The sequence below is a fragment of the Dictyostelium discoideum genome (genome assembly GCF_000004695.1).
Source record: "Dictyostelium discoideum AX4 chromosome 4 chromosome, whole genome shotgun sequence".
NCBI lineage: Eukaryota > Evosea > Eumycetozoa > Dictyosteliales > Dictyosteliaceae > Dictyostelium > Dictyostelium discoideum.
In genome coordinates, this window is record NC_007090.3 from 2944293 (window position 1) to 2964292 (window position 20000).

The window sequence follows — 20000 nt, forward strand, 5'->3', positions numbered from 1 at the left end:
ATGGAGTACCAGAGAATATTTCATTTACAAGTCAACAACCATTTCTATTAAGTACATCACTTCGTGAAAATATATTATTTGGTAAAGAATTAGATATTGAATATTATAAACAGGTTTTAGATGCATGTTGTTTAGTATCAGATTTAACACAACTTTCTGCATTGGATTTAACAGAGATTGGTGAAGGTGGTATTAATTTAAGTGGTGGTCAAAAACAAAGGGTTTCATTAGCACGTGCATTATATTCAAATTCAGATTTTATACTAATGGATGAACCTTTATCAGCTGTTGACCCAGAAGTTGCAAATCATTTATTTGAAAAATGTATTCAAGGAATGATGAAAAATAAAACTAGAATTTTAGTAACTCATCAAATTCAATTCATTCCATATGCAGATCATATTGTTATAATAAAAGATGGTAAAATTATTCAAGGTACTTATAAAGAATTAAAAGATGAAAATGGTATTGATTTTGAATCAATTATTAAAACTAAAAATTCAAATTTAAATTTAAATAAAACTATTAAAGATGAAGAAGAAAAAGAAGATAAAGAAGGAGAAGAAAAAGAAGAAGATAAAAAAGAAATGATATTAAAATTAATTAAAATTAATTATAGTGATGAATTAAAAGAAAAAGCTAAATTATTAGTTGAGGAGGATAGGAATGAAGGAGAAGTTTCATTTAAAACTTATAAAGAATACTTTTATTATGGTTCATCAAATTTATTTTTATTTATTACATTATTGGTATTTTTAATTGGTTTAATTGTAAATAGATTATCAGATTTTTGGTTAACAATTTGGACTGAACAATCATTTAAAGAAAAGAGTCAAACTTTTTATATTATATGTTTTGTTTCAATTTTCATTGTATCACTTATTTTAATTTTCATACGTTACTCTTTGGTTGCAAAAATTGGATTTAAAAGTTCAAAAAAGTTACATGATCTTTTAATTAATTCAATTTCGAAATCACCAATACAATTCTTTGATTCAAATCCATCAGGACGTATATTAAATAGATTTAGTAATGATATAAGTGATATTGATACATCAATGATTGACATGTTTTCAGATACTTTAGAATACATTTTTGCAATTGTAGTTGGTATTTTTTCAATAATTTATATCAATCCAATGACAATTGTACCATTTTTAATTTTATCAATGTTTTATTATCAAATTTTTAATATTTATCGTGTATCAGTAAGAGAATTGAATAGATGTAAATCAATTTCGCAAAGTCCAATCATTTCATTCCTATCAGAGTGTTGTAATGGTTTATCGACAATAAGAGCTTTTAAACAACAATCTAGATTCATTGGAATAATGAATGATAATATTGATAAAAATTTAAAATGTGAATTTGCAAGTTTTGCTGTTGAAATGTGGATTTCAATACGTTTAGAATTATTATCTTCAATTATAGTTTTTATTGTTTCACTATTTTCCTTATTCAATGGTTATTCAAATTCGGCACTTTCTATATTATCAGTTTCAACAGCTCGTAGTATTACTAGTTATTTAAAGAGTGCTTGTAGACAAATGGTTGATTTAGAAAGAAAAATGAATTCATTTGAAAGAGTTAACAATTATATTAAATTACCATCTGAAGGTAGTGGCAGTGGTGTTAAATCGATGGAATTTATTTCTGAAAAAGATTTATTAAATTGGCCAGAAAAAGGTAATATTCAATTTAATAATGTTCAAGTTAATTATAATTCGAATTCTGTTCCAAGTTTAAAGGATATTACATTCTCAGTGGAATCAAATGAAAAGATTGGAATTGTTGGTCGTACTGGTGCTGGTAAAAGTACAATTGCAAATTGTTTATTCCGTTTAGTTGAATGTTCAAAAGGTTCAATTTTAATTGATGGTATTGATATTAAAACCATTGATTTAAATAAACTTAGAGGATCACTTGGAATTGTTCCTCAAGAACCTTGGTTATTCAGTGGAACAATTCGTTCAAACATCGATCCATTAAATCAATATGATGATGAAATGATTTGGAATTATTTAGAAATGGTTAAATTAAAGAAACTAATTATTGAAATGCCATTAAAATTAAATAGTAAAATTCATGAGAATGGAAATACCACTCTTTCATATGGTCAAAAACAATTATTATGTCTATGTAGATGTTTAATAAAAAATCCAAAACTTATAATAATGGATGAGGCAACATCAAGTGTAGATTTTCAAACAGCTGAAACTATTAAATCAGTGATAAACGAAAATTTAGTTAACAATACAATATTAACAATTGCTCATAGATTAGATATAATTATTGATAGTGATAAAATCGCTGTAATTGATAATAGTAAATTAATTGAATTTGAAAATCCAAAAAATTTAATTAATTCAAATTCTAAATTTAGAAAAATCGTTAATTTCCAAACTAAAATTCAAACTAATTAAAATTATAAATAAAATAAACAATAAAATTTAAATAACTTTTGTATATACAAACAAAAATATATATTTATATTTATTAATTTTTTAATTTATTTAATTTTTTAAAAATTAATTATTTTGGTACATTATTATTATTATTATTATTGTTATAAGCAGAACTTGAAGAACTACCTAAAGATGAGGTTGACATATTAATAGAACTTGGTAAAGTTGGTGATCTTGATCTAGTTAAAAGATCTTTAGTGGTTGATAAACGTTTTGCTTTTGATTTTTCTTTTAAGATGAAATAGGTTTCAAGTAAATGAATCTCTTCAATTAATCTTTGATTCTTTTCTTCCTCTCTACGTAATTTATCTTCCAATTCAATATTTTTGATGAATTCATTTGAGACAACGGTTTCTTTTTGAAGTGATGATCTTAAGTCTTCAACCTCTCTAAGATAATGAGTATAATCTCTAGAGACTCGGTTATCTCTATGTAAATTATTAATGGTATCTCTAATTTGATCCAATTTTTGTTCAATAACAGCATTACTATATTGTGGATTTGCTTGGAATGGAATTTGTTGTTGTTGTTGTTGTTGTTGTTGATATTGTTGATATTGTTGTTGTAGCAATACAAGATTCTCTGGTTCAAAGCAACTTTGAGATCTTTGACGTGTGAATGCAGATGAAGATGATACAGAAATTGGTGTTTGATTTGGTTGCTCATTACCAAACATCATTAAATTATTATTTGAATAATAATCATCATCATAAATTTCACGTGAATAACGAAAGTTTGAAGATGATTGTGTAAGATCAACTGGTTTATATCTATTTGAAGAGAATCTATTACTACCACTTGATGTAGTTGTAGTTGTAGTGGTTTGTTGTTGTTGTTGCTGTTGTTGTTGTTGATATTGTAATGGTATTTGAGATTGTTGAGTTTGTTGATATTGTTGTTGTTGGATTTGAAGTTGTTGTAATTGCATTTGTAATTGTTGATTAATAGTATTACTATATCTTCTATTTGAGGAGGAGGATGAGCCATTACCATAATTTTTACTATTACGATTACTACCTCCACTACCGTCTATTGTAGAGATAATATTTGCTGTAGATCTTGTTAATGTTGAATTCACTGATGAAGATGAGGAAGAAAGACCAAATAAATTTAATCTTTCTCTTGGTGATAATCTCTTCTTTTCAATCTCTCTTTCAATCTCTTTATTAATATCTCTACTTGCTCTCTTCTCTTGTTTATTATTGATGGTTCTATCTTTGTATCTTTCTAAATCGATTGAATAACGTAATAGTTTCTCTCTCTCTTTCTCTTCTCTTGTTTTCTTTTCCTTTGAATATCTATCAATCTTTTCTTTAATTTGTTGAATTGCAGCTTTTGTATCTTCATTGTTTGTATATGCAACACTTCTTCTATAGATTTTAGATTGATCAGTTGTATTATTACCACCACCACCACCACCAACGCCAACACTTGTATTACTACCAACGCTAAGAGAACTACCTCCATTACCACCACCACTGCCAACACTAAGAGAACTACCACCATTACCACCATTACCACCACCAATACTAAGAGAACCACCATTTGGAGTTGTACCAGTAGTACCACTTGGTCCACCATTATAAAGATAATTTCTATTGACATTATATTGAGTATCTTCTATGTATTGAGTTAAATCCAAATTTGGATCAACTCTAAAGGTTCTACGATCAGATTTTGTAGAGTTTGTATCACTAATTGGTTGAATTGATTGTTGTGATTGTGATAAAGATGATGATGATTGTTTTTCTTGTTGCTGTTGTTGTTGTTGCTGCTGTTGTAACATTTGTTGTTGTTGTTCAGGTGAAAAAGTAGTAGTAACAGTAAAAGTAATTGGAGCAGTAGAATCATGTGGAGATGTGATTGTAGTTGAAGTGATAGTTGAAGAGGAAGGACTATTATTTTGACCATTTGAGGGTAATAAACCAGAGATAGTAATAGAAGCAGGTCTACTTGAATATCTTTTCTCACCACCACTTGTTGTCATAATATTGATTGGTTGAGTTGGAGCAGACTCTACTAATTTCTCTTCATATGGTCTCATATAGTAAAGATGATGTTGTGGAAAAACTTCATTATAAAAGAAATCGTGCATTTGAATTGAATAGGTAACGATTGCAGGTACACAATTTAGGGTTGGTACTAAACAAATGGCAATATTTGAAATTGTCATTTTATTTTGATCGGATCTACTCATAAGTTTACCTAAGAGATTTGTTAATTCTTGCATTACTTCAAAATGTACAGTTGGTAATTGATGCACCAATACACGTAAATTGCTAAGTATTTCCATATCGACAGGTTTCTTTTTGCCTTCTTCATCAATGAATAATGATACCACACGTTTATTGATTGATTGTGGTACGAATACAGGTAAATCTCTAAAGAATCTTTTCAATAGACCTGCAGCTGTATAGGGTTCTATGGGAGAGACATCAACATCTTCACCATTATCGAATAGTTTTATATATTGATTGATTGTTAAATCCACACCGGGTATACGAAATAAACCCTCGGAATTCAATGATGTTCTCTCTATATGATCAATGAGTTTTTCGATGATTATTGGTACATTTGAACCCGCTCTACATGGTACCTGAGTCAATGGTACTCCAAATATTTTACGTGCATTTGGATTATATATAAATGGTATACCATTATTCATAACGATTTGTGTTGTTTCATCATATTGATTGTTTGTATAAATATGTCTTATATAATAATTGTTTGATGCTAAATTTACATGTTGTGTTTGTTGTTGTTGTTGAATTGGTTGTGTTAATTGATGATTGTGATTATGATTATGGTTATGACTATGACTATGATGACTAGTTGCTATATGATGATTGGCTGTATATTGAAGGTGCCCTATTTCGTCATGATGATTACGTGATAGAGTTGGTGAATTATCTCCACTATATGATTCATTTTGATGATGTTTACTATGTTTTTTATCTTTTTTTGATAAACTTGATGTTGGTGACCTATCTGTTCCACTATTACCACTACTACCACTACTACCTGTATAATCTTGTTTATCACCTTCCTTTTTATCTTTATGAAAAATTTGTACAGATCTTCTAAATATATTTTTCATTTATTATTTTTATTATTATTATTATTTTTAATTTTTTTTTTTATAATAATTCTATTTTTATAATAAACTAAAATTTAAATATATTTGTATTGTATTATTATTATCTAGTATTAAAAATTTATTACTAGTATTAATTTGTAAAAAAAAAAAACTATTACTAGCAGAAGGAAAATAATATATATATATATATAAAAAAAAGTGTTTTTATTATATTATTATTTTATTATTGTGAAGCTAAAAATTTAATATTAAAAATAAAAGTGGTTAGAATAACTTTTTTATTTTTTTTTTTTTATTTTTTTTTTTTTGTATTTGTTTTTCAAAATACATATATTATATTGGTGTTGATTTAAAAAGTGTGATAATAAATTTAGTGTGTAGTTCTTTATTCGAATTTGTGTTAATGAGGCTTGTATAGTGGGTGTGTGTTGTGTGTGTGTGGTATATTTATTTATTATTATTATTATTATTATTATTATTATTATTATTATTATTATTATTATTATTATTATTATTATTATTATTATTATTATTATTATTATTATTATTTTTTTTTTTTTTTTTTTTTTTAAAATTTAATTTTTTTTTTTTTTTTTTATTTATTTATTTTTATTATTTACAAAAAAATTTATGGTATCAGTGATGGTGTGATATTCTATATTTGATTTATAGGAAATGTACTATAAAATAAACTTTTAGTTCTTTATTGTCTTTCCTATTTTTTTTTTCTTTTTCTTTTTCTTTTTTTTTTTTTTTTTTTAATATTTTGGATTGTTATTTTTTTTTTTATTATTTGTAACAAATAATTTGTTATTTTATACAACTCTATTTTTTTTTTTTTTTTTTTTTTTTTTTTCCTACAGGATAAAAAAAAAAAAAAAAAAAAAAAAAAAAAGTTTGTGTCACTTATGTTTGTTATAACTATAGTTGTTGGAGTGTGTGTGTGTGTAAATTTAACAAATACTACCACTATATATAATGGCAGTTGTTAATGGGTCAAAATCTACCTTTTTTTTTATTTTTATTTTTTTATTTTTTTTTTTTAGTGTTGAAAAAAATAAAATAAAATAATAATAATATTATTAATAATATGGGGAAACAAAATAACGGTTGAGTACTTTATTTCCCTTTGCTTCTTCTCCTCCTTGGTTTCTTTATTTTTTTTTTTATTATATTTTTTTTTTTTTTTTTTTTTTTTTTTTTTTTTTTTTTTTTTTTCTTATTATTAAAAAAAAAAAAAAAAAAAAAAAAATTTGAAAAAAAAAAAAATTTAAAAAAGGTTTAGGTTTGCAATCAAAAAAAAAAAAAAAATTAAAAAAATAAAAAATAAAAAAAAAAATTTCAAAAAATAAAAAAAAATAAAAAATATCTTTTTTTTATTTCAAATAATAAGAAATTTAGTTTAAAAAATGATATTAATAATAATATTTTATTTTATTTTAATTTTTTTTTTTACCAGTTAAATTAAATACAGATATCAATTTTGTTACTATTATTAGTATTTTTTATTTTTTTTATTTTTTTTTTACCATGCTAATACCATCACCTAATACATAATTTTTTTTAATCAGCCTCCATTTTTCAAAAAATTTTTTTTATTTTTTTTTTTTATTTTTTTTTTTTATTTTTTATTTTAAATTTTTTACTATTGCTAGATAATTTAATTTTATTAATTGATATGTTGAAAGATGATAATAATGATATAGGTCAACACCAACCAAGCCAACAACAACAACAAAATAATAACGAAGATAATGACGATATGAGTGTGGGGGATTTATTTCTTAATAAATCATATGTCAAAAAAACACTAGAATATTTTGGAGTAAATGTCAATTTAAATGTTTTAGATTCAGCATCAAGTAAAAATTATATTTATTTATTTTTATTTTTATTTTTATTTTTATTTTTACAAGATTATTTTTTATAATAATAATAATATTAACATATTTTTATTTTATTTTTTTATTTTTTTTATTTTTTTTTAAAAAAAAATCAGCTGATTTTGATTTAACAGGTCAAGTAATTTGGCCATCAGCACAGGTATTAACTCAATATATTATAAAGAATCAAGAAGAATATAAGAATAAGAAAATTTTAGAAGTTGGATCAGGAGTTGGTGTATGTGGATTATTTTTAGCAAAATTAGGTCAACCATGTACTCTTAGTGATAATAATGAGGTTGTATTAGATTTACTAAGATTAAATGTTGAAGAGTCAACAGCAGATGGTTATAAATGTGATTGTATTAAATTAGATTGGGGTAATCAAGAAGATATGGATAATTGTTTACTAAAATCAAAAGATAATGATAATAGTGCTGGTGGATTTGATATGATAATTGGATCGGATATAGTTTATTGGAAAATTGGAATTGTACCATTATTTAAAACAGTTTCATATTTACTTAAACATAATGATGAAAACTCAAGATTTGTTACATGTTATCAATCAAGATCAACTCAAACTGATAATTATCTTTTAGAACAAGCAACTTTACATGGATTCGAATATGAATTCAAACCAATAGAAACATTTTTAGATCGTTCTCTTTTAACTTTTAATGAAGATTCAACAATTTCAATTATTAATTTAATAATTTTTAAAAGAATAAAAAAAAATTAATTCGTTTTTTTATTTTTTATTTTTTATTTTATTTTTTTTTTTTTCATTCGTTTTTTTATTTTTTTTTTTTTTATTTTTAATTTTTTAAAATTTTTTAATTTTTAATTTATTTATTTTCCATACACACACACAAATATAAATTTTAATAAAATAAATAAAATATAGAAATGGGTAAACATGTACAATTAGTGATGGGTCCAGCTGGAAGTGGAAAGGTATTATTTTTTATTTTTTATAAAAATTTAATAATATATATACTAATTCTTTTTATTCATATAAATATAAAGTCAACATATTGTGACACAATGAGAAAATATTGTGAAGAAATTAAAAGATCAGTACATATTGTAAATTTAGATCCAGCAGCAGAAGTATTTGAATATCCAGTATCGGTTGATATAAAGAATTTAGTTACAGTTGATGAAGTTATGGATGAATTACATTATGGACCAAATGGTGGATTGGTTTATGCAATGGAATATTTAATAGAGAATATGGATTGGTTAACAGATGAATTGGGTGATTATGAAGATGACTATTTAATTATCGATTGTCCAGGTCAAATTGAATTATACTCTCATATACCAGTCATGAGAATACTGGTTGACCATTTACAACAAATTGGGTATAGTGTTTGTTCTGTATTTTTAGTAGATTCTCAATTCATTCTAGATAATTGTAAATTTATAAGTGGTGCATTAATGTGTTTATCTGCTATGGTTCGTTTAGAAGTACCTCATATTAATGTTTTAACTAAAATTGATGTTTTAAAAACTTCTGATCAATATAAAGAAATTGAAAAGTAATTATATTTTAAATTAAATTTAGGTTAAAATATATATATATATAATATTAATTCATAAATTATATTTAGGTTTTTAGATTTAGAAGTACAAAATTTAGTTGAAGAATTAAATTTAGAAACTCATGATAGATATCATAGAATGAATAAAGCAATTGGTTCATTAGTAAGTTTTTTCAAAATATTATGGTTATACATATACATATATAGATACTAATTGTTATTATTATTATTATTATTTTTATTTTTAGTTGGAAGATTTTAGTTTAGTTGGTTTTGTACCATTGGATATTACAGATCAAGAGAGTTTGAATGTTTTATTACAACATATTGATAATTCAATTCAATATGGTGAAGATTTAGAACCAAAGGAACCACCATTAGAGAATGATGATGATGATGATGATGACGAAGGTGATGAAATCATTAGGATGATGAATGGAAATCTTTAAAAATGATTATGATATAAAATAAATAGTAAATAGTAAATAATATAATATTTGAATAGTTGTTATTTTTATTTTGTCTATTTATTTTAGAGTTAATTAACCCAAGAAGGATTATTAAATATCTATTTTTTATTTTCTAGTTTTTTTTGATTTCTTTCAATTGTTTATTTTTACTTTTTTATGTGTTTTTTTTTTTTTTTAAAAAAAAAAAAAAAAAAAAAAATCTATATGAGAATTTCCATTTAAAGATTAATTAATGTTATTATTATTTTTTTAATTTTAACTTTTTATAAACATTTTTTAATAGTTATTATAAAGGTATAATAAAAAAAAAAAAAAAAAAAAAAATTTATTAAAGTGTAAAATCAAATTTCAATATATATAAAAAAAATAAAAAAAATAAAAATAAAATAATTAGAGTTTTATTAATGGCCCAAATTATACATTATTTTTATTTTATTTTATTTTATTTTTTTTTTTCTCTAAAAACTGGGAAAAAAATATTTTTATAAGGCTTGATCGATTTGAGATTTTTTTTTTATTTTTAATTTTTTAATTCACAAACATTTCCCACTTTTTTTTTTTTTTTTTTTAGAAATTGACTATTTCCTTTAAATTTTATATTTTTTTTAAATTTTTAAATTTTTTTTGAAAGAGTTTTTTTTTTTTTGATTATTTAAACTAGAAATCATTTATAAAAATTTAAAAAATAATTAATTAAAAAATAAATTATTAAATAAAAAAATAAATAAATAAAATAAATAAATAAAAAAATAAATAAAAAAAAATATTTAAATAAATTAATATATAAATAATTTAATTGGTAAATAAAATAATATATATAAATAAATTAAAATGTTTAAACAAGTTTTTACAATTACTTTTGGAGATTGTGCTGAAAATCACGTAAATATGGAGAAACTTGGATCAATGTCAGATCGAGGTTTTGATTTAGATGATGTTACTAAATTTAAAGATTATTTTGAAAAGAAAGGATTAACTACAGAATTTTTTGATTTAAAAGATTTAGTTAAAAAGGATAAAAATAAAAACAAAGTAAATTTATTTAAAAAGAAAAATGAAGATAAAATGAATGAGGAAGAAAAAGAAGATGATGAAGAAAAAGAAAAAGAAAAAGAAAAAGAAAAAGAAAAAGAAAAAGAAAAAGAAAAAAAAGATGAAGAAGAAGAAGAATTATTAAATTATAATGATGCATATTTATTAATTGTTAGAAATGGATTATCATCAATTTGTAATGTTAATGATTTTCATCAAGAACAAAATAAATTAGAAAAAGATAAAAAGGCATTTATGTATGGTAGAGTTGTAAATAAAACAGCTAGACATAATCTTTGTTTTACAGATGGTGAGTCACGTGAACCAGAATATGAAAAGGGTAAGGGTAGGTTGGTATCTTTTAACGATTGTCCATTATTGAATAAAGCAAGGGAGACATTTATAGATATCCTTGGTGATAAAGCTGATGGATTGGTTGCTGAGGGTAATTACTATTATGAACCAAGCAAATGTGGAATTGGCTGGCATGGTGATGCTGAACGTCGTAAAGTGATTGCAATCAGAACTGGTCAAAGAATGAATATTTGTTTCAATTGGTTCATAGATTCAAAACCTGTTGGAAATAAATTCATTCAATTTTTAAATCATGGTGATATCTATATTATGTCTGAATATACAACTGGTTTCAATTGGAGAAAAAAGAAAATTCCTACTCTTAGACATTCTGCTGGTTGTTCAAAATTCACTTCATTATAATTAAAATTTTTAATTTTTAAATAGTTATTTTTTATTGATTTTTATTACTTTTTTTTTACTAATTTTAAATAAATAAATATAATTTTTTAATTTTTTTTTCATTTATATATTAAAACTCTTTTTTTTATTTATAATTTTATTTTATTTAAGATATAACATTGTTTATTTACATTTTTGAAACAAATCTATTTTTAATGAAAAACTTCTCATCACCATTTTGGTAACTTTTTTTTTGGTGATAAATTGCAATGTATTCAATCTATATTATTATTTAGAAAAAAAGAAAAAAAAAAGATAAATTAAATTAATAAATATATTAAAAATTTTTAAAAAAAAGAAAAATAAAATTATACATACACAGAATTCATTTGAATTAATTTTATCATTTAAATAATTAAATTTAAAGTCAAAACCTATATTAGAAACATTACATGATAAATATTTTACATTTGAAATGGTTGATTGGCTAATTGATTTAAAATAAATTGCCAACTTTGGAGTATTGGTGAATGGAATATCAAAAATAATTCTTTGGGTTTGGTCATTGTTTTTTTCATTACAAACAATATCTCCAACATTAATTTCTGTTTTAACATTTTTAAAATTAAAATTCTTGAAAATATTATTTTCAATATTATTATTATTAATGTTATTTATATTATTTGTTTCTTCTATCATTCTATTTAATTATTGAAATTAATATTAAATATTTTTTAGAAAAAAAAAAAAAAAAAAAAAAAAAAAAATCCCAAAAAATAATTATAAATTAAAAGTGTTTGGAAACTATTAATTACTATAAATAAGTATTTTTAACACCATTTTTACATAACACTATTTTTTATTAACATTATTTTTTAATATTATCAGTAACTTTTTAACCCTCAAACTCAAAAAAAAAAAAAAATAAATTAATAAAAAAAAAAAAAAAAAAACCAAACGAATTAAAATTTAATTATTTGTTTTAATTTACAAGTATACATATGTAAAAAAGGTGAACTTTTGTTTTTTTTTTTTTTATAATTAAAAATGTGTGTAAATTATTTCTATTGTTTGAGGAAGTTGCATTGGTTTGGAGGGAGCAAATTTGGTGCATTTTTTTTTTAAAATTTTAAAATGAAAAGTATTTACACAAGGTCATAGGTTTCCAGTCATTTTTTGAAAATGGGACTCTCACTGTCAAAATAAAAAACTGAATGCTAAAATTATCTCTTTTTATATTCACTTGCTAAAAATAATTTAATCTAATAAATTTAAAAAAAAAAAAAAAAACTATATACATTTATATTTATGCAATTATTTAAATGTTCATTTAATTGGATGTTTTTTATTAATTGTTTAAATTAATATGTTCACTGAAAAATAGAGTTTTGTAAAAAAATAAACAATTCCCTCTTTTTTTTTTTTTTTTGGATTTTTTTTTTTCAAACAAATGCGCGCAAAAAAAAATTAAATAAGTGAAAAAGTGAAAAAAAAAAAATAAAAAAAAAAAAAATTTATTATTATCTAATATCAATTTAGATAAAGGTATATTGCCACATTGTAATAAAAGGTATCTTTGTCTCAATTTACCACTGTTTTATCTTTCAACTAAGCAATCACATAAAAAAAAAAAAAAAAAAAAAAAAAAACAACAATATGCAACCAATTACAAATCGAAAAAAGAGAATTGTACCAACCTTTGTTGGACCTCTCAATACAAATAATCAAACCAATATATTAGTAAATAATGAGCCAAATGGTGCATCATCCAATCCAATTATTATTGATTCAAGTCCTTTATTACTTGGTAATAATAATAATAATAATAATAATAATAATAATAATAATAATAATAATAATAATAATAATAATAATAATAATAATAATAATAATAATAATAATAATAATAATAATAATGAAAATCAAAATAGTGTAAATGTTGAAGAGATTATACCAAATATTACACCAATTATTGACCGTACATTAGCTAATATTTTGATGACCTTATCACCAAATGGAAATAAGGTTCAGTTGGATCAAAATACAAAAAGATCATTAACTGATGATTTTGTAAAATTAATGAATAAATTGGATGTAAGTTCAATGGATGACGATAGTGATATCAAGAATAATGGTGATCAATTTTTAAATTTTGATGATGAAAATAGTCAAGATGTACAAGAACAACAAGAACAACAACAAAATCAACACCAAAACCAAGTAATAGATGATGATGATGATGAAGAAGATGATGAAGGAAATTACTATGAAGAAGATGATTTTATTGATGATGAAGATTGTGATGTATTATTGGATGACTATCAAGATAATGAAATTCAACAAGATATTAATGGTACCACTAATGAAATTATTAAACTATCATCATCTGCTAATAATAATAATAATAATAATAATAACATTAATAATAATAGCAATAATAATAGTAATAATAAAAAAGAGAAAACTGAAGATGAAGAAGATCCAGATCCAATTACATTTGATCCTGATGATTTAAATTCAAATGAAAAATTAGTTGAAATTCATCAACAAGTTAAAAATAGAAATAATCGTCAACGTGTTTTAAGAGAAATGAAATTGAATAGTTTATTCGATAAAATTACATTGGGTGCTCCTGCACCTTATATCACTCCAACAAAATTCACTAAAAGAAGAAAAAGAAGAGATGATGACCCAACAAATGTTATCCTTCCAACTGAATCTTTCACACCTTTCCCAACTTTAGATAATTTAAAAGAAATTATGAAATCTGGTTCAATTCAACAACCTCAACAACCTGAACAACAACAACCTCAACAACAGGCTCAACAACAAAATTTAATGCCACCACAACAATACCAACCAACCTTTGCAACACCATCAAAATATAGTCAAAGATATGTACATATACCACCAAAATCACCAATCAACAACAACAACAACACCAACAATAACAATGGAAAATCATTTTCTCAATATTCAACACCAACTAAATTAAGTTTTAGTGAAGTAGTACAACTTTCAAATGATAATATCAATGAAAATATCAATAGTTCTAATGACTATAATCCTAATAATAATAATAATAATAATAATAATAATAATAATAATAATAATAATAATAATAATAATAATAATAATAATAATAATAATAATAATAATAATAACAACAACATCAACAACAATAATAATAATAATCAACATAAAAGAAAAGATCCACCACCACCATCACCAATTTCAAATAAAATCAATAATAACTACCAACAACATTATCAATCACAACAACCAATATTGACTCAACCTCAACCTACTGTCATTCAACAAAAAACAATAACATCTGCTCCATCTTCCCTTCCACTTCCTTTTAATACAAATAAAGTTCCAATGTCTCCCATTAAACCCGCAAGTGCTTCAAATTCTAATATCTTTGTTCCACAATCTCAATTTTCAAATAATAATTTATCAATTACAACATCACAATCACAACGACCACAACCACAACCACAACAACCACAACCACAACCACCACAACCACAACCACAACCACAACCACAACAACCACAACAACCACAACAATCACAACAACCACAACAACCACAACAATCACAACAACCACAACAATCACAACAATCACAACAATCACAACAACCACAACAACCACAACAATCACAACAATCACAACAACCACAACCACAACAACCACAACCACAACCACAACAACCACAACCACAACCACAACAACCACAGCAATCACAACAATCACAACAACCACAACAATCACAACAATCACAACAATCGCAACAATCACAACAACCACAACAATCACAACAACTTGAAAATCAATTACCAAATATTAAAATTGTTAGATGGAAGAAATTATTCCCAATTAGAGTATCACTTTTTAGTAAATTAAGACAATCACTAACAGGTGTTTGTATTTTAAATGCAAAAGATTTATTAAATAATTCAGTAAACCTTAATGTGGATTTAGTAATTTTGGCAACCTTGAGACTTTCGCTCTTCTTCCCTATAATCATGAATAGTGTACCAAAGAGTAAATATTTTATTATTATTATTATTTTTTTTAAACTATTAATTTAACATTCAACTAATATTATTTATTATTATTTTTAATAGGTGAAGAAGGTAGATTATTTACAACTGAAGTTGATAATAATCAATTAGTATCAAAACTTTGGGAGTCTTTAAAAACTAGAGAAATCATTGAAACCTATAGAGAGATTTCCACAGATACATGGTTAGCATCAAAGAATCATTCAAAAAAGAGTTTATGTGAAGTTGATATTCAATGTCAATTAATGGAAGTACTACTATCATCAGTTAAATCCAATAATGTTTTAACTTCAATTGCATTGATACCAAGTACATCAACCTATAAATCATTAACAACTGATCTATTAAATACAATCACTTCTCCAACTGGTATCGTTTGTAATAATGGTAAAACATTAACCACTGACGAGATCTCTCAAATTCATTCAATCTTAAAAATAACCCATTCAATTCTAAATTCAAAACCAAGAGATAATAAACTTATTTCTCGTTACAATTCAATTTTACCTTCTCAAAAAGTTGATTCATCTGATGATAAATCAATCTTACCAACACTTTCAATTCCTAATAATAATAATAATAATAATAATAATAATAATAATAATAATAATAATAATAATAATAATAATAATAATAATAATAATAATAATAATAATAATAATAATAATAATAATAATAATAATACAAAAGCAACAAGCAATACTACTACCGAAACAAACTCAACAATTGTAAATACTAATAATGTTGGTGGTGGTGGTAGTGATAGTGTTATACCAAATTTAGAAAATAATAATAAGGTTAAGGTAGTGGTTGTCCAACAAGCACCACCAAAAGAGACTGAAACTCAAATTTATATAAGAAAGTTAAAGAGTGAACTTGAAGCTATGGTACCATCAACTATCAATGCAACAACTCCAACTATTACTTCTAATACTACTCCTATTACAACACCATCATCAGAAACTGAAACAAGAGTAATTTTCAATGCAGATTCCACAGGTTCATCAATTCAAAATGATGAAAGAATTAAAAAACTTTTATCAATTGTTGAAAAACAACATCAACAAATTGAATCTTTAACAAAAACTAATCAAAACCTCTATGGTTACCTTGAGAATTATATAAATTGGCAGAGTTCTGTTAAGGCTCAATGGGATACATATTCATCATTTATGACACACATGATGACTTCCTTAAAATAGAATTTTATGCATTTTCATCATAAGTGTTATTTTTAATAATAAATAAATAAAATAAAATTATCATTGTTTATAATTTGTTTTTTTTTTTTTTTTTTTTGACAAAATTTCTCCTCAGTAATCGAGTTCTCCAAATTGTTTTTTTTAAAAAAAAAAAAAAAAAACAAAACACTCTCAAAAACAAAAATATCTTTTTTTTTTAAACAAAAAAAAAAAAAAAAAATGGAAAACGAAGAAGAAATTTTTAAAAAATTATTAAAGAAAGCGTCAGCTTCATCATTCGAAAAAATTATAAATTTAGATTTAAATAATTGCAGTGTTGATTTTAATAAATATGTAAATAATAACTCCTGTATAATAATGTCAATATAAAACAATTAAAATTCTAATTATTTATTTTAAAAAAAAAAAAAAAAAGGTTTTATTATTACCAAAATTAATTAATTTAAAATGTTTGATTTTAAGTAATAATAATACTAATCAACTACCACCATTTGAAAATTTACAATCATTAGAAGAATTATATTTAAGAAATTTTAGTGTAACACCTCAACAAATTAACAAAACATCATTATCAACAGATTCAGATTTAACCAAATCATTTATTACAAAAATTAAGACATTAACAAAATTAAAACATTTGGTTATCACTGGAACAAAATTTGATACAAATTCTTCAAAAGATTATATAATTCATTATTTAACAACTTTAGAAACTTTAAATTTCGAAAGTAATATGAACTATATATTTATTTATTATTGTTTAAAAAATTAAAATAATCTAATTGAATTTAATTTTATTATTATTTTTATAGGAATAACAAATGAAAAAAGACAGGATGTAAATAATAGAATAAAACTTATAAGAGAAAAACATTTAATTAATAAAAGTCCAACCTCTGCAAAAATATTAACTACACCAAATAAAACAGTAGTAAATAGACAACAACCACAGGATTTATCAACAAAGAAATTAGTAAATACAACATCATCCATTATAAACATTTCAAAGTCAACACCAAATAAATTACAAAATCAAGTTCAATCATCACCAAAGCTTTCAAGTCCAATAACTAAGAATAAAGAACAAATAGTTTCAACAACTTCACCTCAAAAACTTAATAATAAGGTTGATTTTAAATTACCACCACAAATTATTGATAGAAACTCTCCAAAACACCAACCAAAAATACAATCAGATGTTTCATCACCATTACCAATTGAAATTATTCCAAATATAATTGAAAAAACATCTGATAGATTAAATGGCCAAAGTAACCTTATTCAAGCCATTTCCTTATTAATAGGCTCCATCACAACACTCAATGATATTGATTTCATCGAAGACATATTATATGAAAGAAAAAAAATATTAAAATAAAATTATAAAAGAATTATTTGTTTGAACTATTTTTTTTTTTTTTTTTTTCAATCTCCGTTTATTATTTTTTTAAGAACCATTTTATTTATGCATTTAACTAAATAGATAATTTTAAAAAAAAAAAATAAAAATAATAATAAAAATGTCATGAATAGATATTATTTAAGAGATGGACGGGGCAGATATAGATTTTTTCTGATTAATTTTATTTTGGTAATTTTTTTTATTATGAGGAACATCAATGAAATCAAATCAATTTTTTTTTTTTTTTTTTTTTTTTTTTTTTATATATTTGGTATTAAAAAAGATTAAGGAAAATAAAAAAAATTAAACTGGTTAATTAAAAAAAAAAAAAAAAAAAATTTCTGATTTATTTTTGAGTAATCTCTTATCTGTATCTATTTTTGGAATTTAAAAAAGGTGAGGAAAAAATTTAAAAAAAATAAAAATAAAAAGTTAAAAAACAATGAACAAAGTTTTGGGATTTATTTGATGATCATTTTATTTTAATAAAAATAATATTTATGGTAGCATAACTGATTTTCCTGATAATGATCTGGGTTGTTGTGGAGTTGGTGAGGTTTTAGAAAAGTCTGATAATTCTTTAAATGGGCCGCCTTTACGAGGACCACTTGATACATCTGGTTTAATTCCGAAATCTATTATTAATAAAAAATTAAAAAAAAAAAAAAAAATAATAATAATATAAAATTAATAAAAAAAACCAAAATAAATAAAAAATTTAAAATACAAATAACAAGAATAAAAAAAAAAATGGAATCCATAATAAAAATAAAAAATTTTACTCATTTTGTTTTATATAAAAAGAAGAATTGTAAATAAATTTGTTTTTGTAAAAAAAAAAAAATAAAAAAAAAAACATGGTTTGCTAAAATTTGAAAAAAAAAAAAAATTAAAAAATAAAAATAAAAATATCAAATATTTAGATTTTTATTGAAATTTTTGAAAATCACTTTATTTATAGGGATTTTTTGGACCATTAACAATTAATAATATAAACTGACAATTTTCCTAACAATACAAGTTATTAAATTAAAATAGTTGAATCAATTATTTTAATCTAAATTATATATTTAATTAATGTCAAAGTGCTAGAACAATCATATCATCTTTTTTTTTTTTATTTTTTTGTGGTCTCTCTACATTTTATAAAAAAAAAATATAAATAAATTTTATTTTTTAATGGGGTTTGTGATGTGGGATTTGGGAAAAGATTGTGTTGTGAAAAAAATACCAGTTAACAAAATCAAATTAATTATTATAAAAGTTTTTAAAAAACCAAAAAATAAAGATATGCGCGTCAAAGATTTCAGTAAAAATCTAATTTTTTTTTTTTTTTTTTACAAAAAAATAATGGTTTTTTTTTTTTTTTTTGTAACCAAAAATATTTGCATTTTTTAAATTTATAATAGCAACATGGGTAATATTTATTTTCAATTTCAATTCTATTTTTTATTTTATTCTTAAAATAATAAATAAATTGTTTTTTTTTTTTTTTTTTATTAATACCTATTATTTTTATTATTATTAATACATATAATTTTAATCAACAGTATCAACACGAATAGATGATCGAGGAGGAAGTGGAGGAAAAAATAAACAAGGAATTGTTTTTCCAATAACTCCTAAACCTATCCAAGCCCCAACCATACCAATTGGATCAAATAAACCAATTTTTCAACCATAATTTTCATTTAATTTAAAAATAAATTTATTTAAATAATATTAAAAAAAAAAAAAAAAAAAAAAAAAAAAAAAAAAAATTGAAAATAATTATTGTTATAATATATTATTTATGGTTTCTATTAAAAAAAGTAAAATTAAAAAAATATCTAAAATACAAAAAAGAGATATCAAACTCCTTTATTGTTTTTTTTTTGAAAACAAATTATTAATAAATCGAAAAAATAAATTTTAATTTGAGTTAAATCGAAAATAAAAAACAATTAAATGATAATTCCATTTTTTATTATTACTATTTTTTTATTATTTTTCTTTTTTCTTTTTTTTTTTTTTTTTTTTTTTGTTATGTTTAAAAACAATAGTTTAATCTAAATCTATTAATTTTGTTCCATGAACAGAGGGAGGTGAGTTTGGATTTATATTTGTATTTGAAGTTTCAGTTTTAGTGGTTGAAG

At 22.5% G+C, this 20000-nt stretch overlaps 10 protein-coding genes across 10 annotated transcripts in view; 6 read left to right on the forward strand and 4 right to left on the reverse strand.

Annotated features, from left to right (window-relative positions):
* The window catches only part of abcC9 (ABC transporter C family protein), a gene marked incomplete at both ends in the record, with an annotated part of 4234 nt that extends 1811 nt beyond the window's left edge, over positions 1-2423 (forward strand). Inside the window, one exon of the mRNA XM_633259.1 lies at positions 1-2423. This exon is cut by the window's left edge and continues 1142 nt beyond it. Within this exon, the coding sequence (XP_638351.1) occupies positions 1-2423 (2423 nt within the window).
* A 109-nt stretch (positions 2424-2532) lies between these two features.
* Positions 2533-5562, reverse strand: gacT (RhoGAP domain-containing protein; the record flags this gene model as incomplete). The annotated part of the gene is made up of 1 exon (XM_633260.1): positions 2533-5562. One exon carries the CDS (start codon positions 5560-5562, stop codon positions 2533-2535), a length of 3030 nt encoding a protein of 1009 aa, XP_638352.1.
* A 1678-nt stretch (positions 5563-7240) lies between these two features.
* DDB_G0285209 (hypothetical protein) lies at positions 7241-8187 on the forward strand (the record flags this gene model as incomplete). The annotated part of the gene is made up of 2 exons (XM_633261.1): positions 7241-7424; positions 7562-8187. 2 exons carry the CDS (start codon positions 7241-7243, stop codon positions 8185-8187), a joined length of 810 nt encoding a protein of 269 aa, XP_638353.1.
* Positions 8188-8354: 167 nt separating this feature from the next.
* gpn3 (GPN-loop GTPase 3) lies at positions 8355-9441 on the forward strand (the record flags this gene model as incomplete). Its single annotated transcript, XM_633262.1, has 4 exons — positions 8355-8402; positions 8475-8989; positions 9062-9155; positions 9241-9441. The coding sequence occupies 4 exons, from the start codon at positions 8355-8357 to the stop codon at positions 9439-9441; spliced, it is 858 nt and encodes a 285-aa protein (XP_638354.1).
* Positions 9442-10293: 852 nt separating this feature from the next.
* On the forward strand, positions 10294-11211 carry DDB_G0285179 (hypothetical protein; the record flags this gene model as incomplete). Its single annotated transcript, XM_633263.1, has 1 exon — positions 10294-11211. The coding sequence occupies one exon, from the start codon at positions 10294-10296 to the stop codon at positions 11209-11211; it is 918 nt and encodes a 305-aa protein (XP_638355.1).
* Positions 11212-11377: 166 nt separating this feature from the next.
* DDB_G0285181 (hypothetical protein) lies at positions 11378-11889 on the reverse strand (the record flags this gene model as incomplete). The annotated part of the gene is made up of 2 exons (XM_633264.1): positions 11378-11470; positions 11569-11889. 2 exons carry the CDS (start codon positions 11887-11889, stop codon positions 11378-11380), a joined length of 414 nt encoding a protein of 137 aa, XP_638356.1.
* A 957-nt stretch (positions 11890-12846) lies between these two features.
* On the forward strand, positions 12847-16463 carry DDB_G0285183 (hypothetical protein; the record flags this gene model as incomplete). Its single annotated transcript, XM_633266.1, has 2 exons — positions 12847-15241; positions 15325-16463. 2 exons carry the CDS (start codon positions 12847-12849, stop codon positions 16461-16463), a joined length of 3534 nt encoding a protein of 1177 aa, XP_638358.1.
* Positions 16464-16682: 219 nt separating this feature from the next.
* On the forward strand, positions 16683-17841 carry DDB_G0285185 (hypothetical protein; the record flags this gene model as incomplete). The annotated part of the gene is made up of 3 exons (XM_633267.1): positions 16683-16796; positions 16879-17191; positions 17276-17841. The coding sequence occupies 3 exons, from the start codon at positions 16683-16685 to the stop codon at positions 17839-17841; spliced, it is 993 nt and encodes a 330-aa protein (XP_638359.1).
* Positions 17842-18363: 522 nt separating this feature from the next.
* Positions 18364-18651, reverse strand: DDB_G0285187 (hypothetical protein; the record flags this gene model as incomplete). The annotated part of the gene is made up of 2 exons (XM_633268.1): positions 18364-18500; positions 18648-18651. 2 exons carry the CDS (start codon positions 18649-18651, stop codon positions 18364-18366), a joined length of 141 nt encoding a protein of 46 aa, XP_638360.1.
* Positions 18652-19908: 1257 nt separating this feature from the next.
* The window catches only part of DDB_G0285189 (hypothetical protein), a gene marked incomplete at both ends in the record, with an annotated part of 462 nt that continues 370 nt past the window's right edge, over positions 19909-20000 (reverse strand). Inside the window, one exon of the mRNA XM_633269.1 lies at positions 19909-20000. This exon is cut by the window's right edge and continues 370 nt beyond it. Within this exon, the coding sequence (XP_638361.1) occupies positions 19909-20000 (92 nt within the window).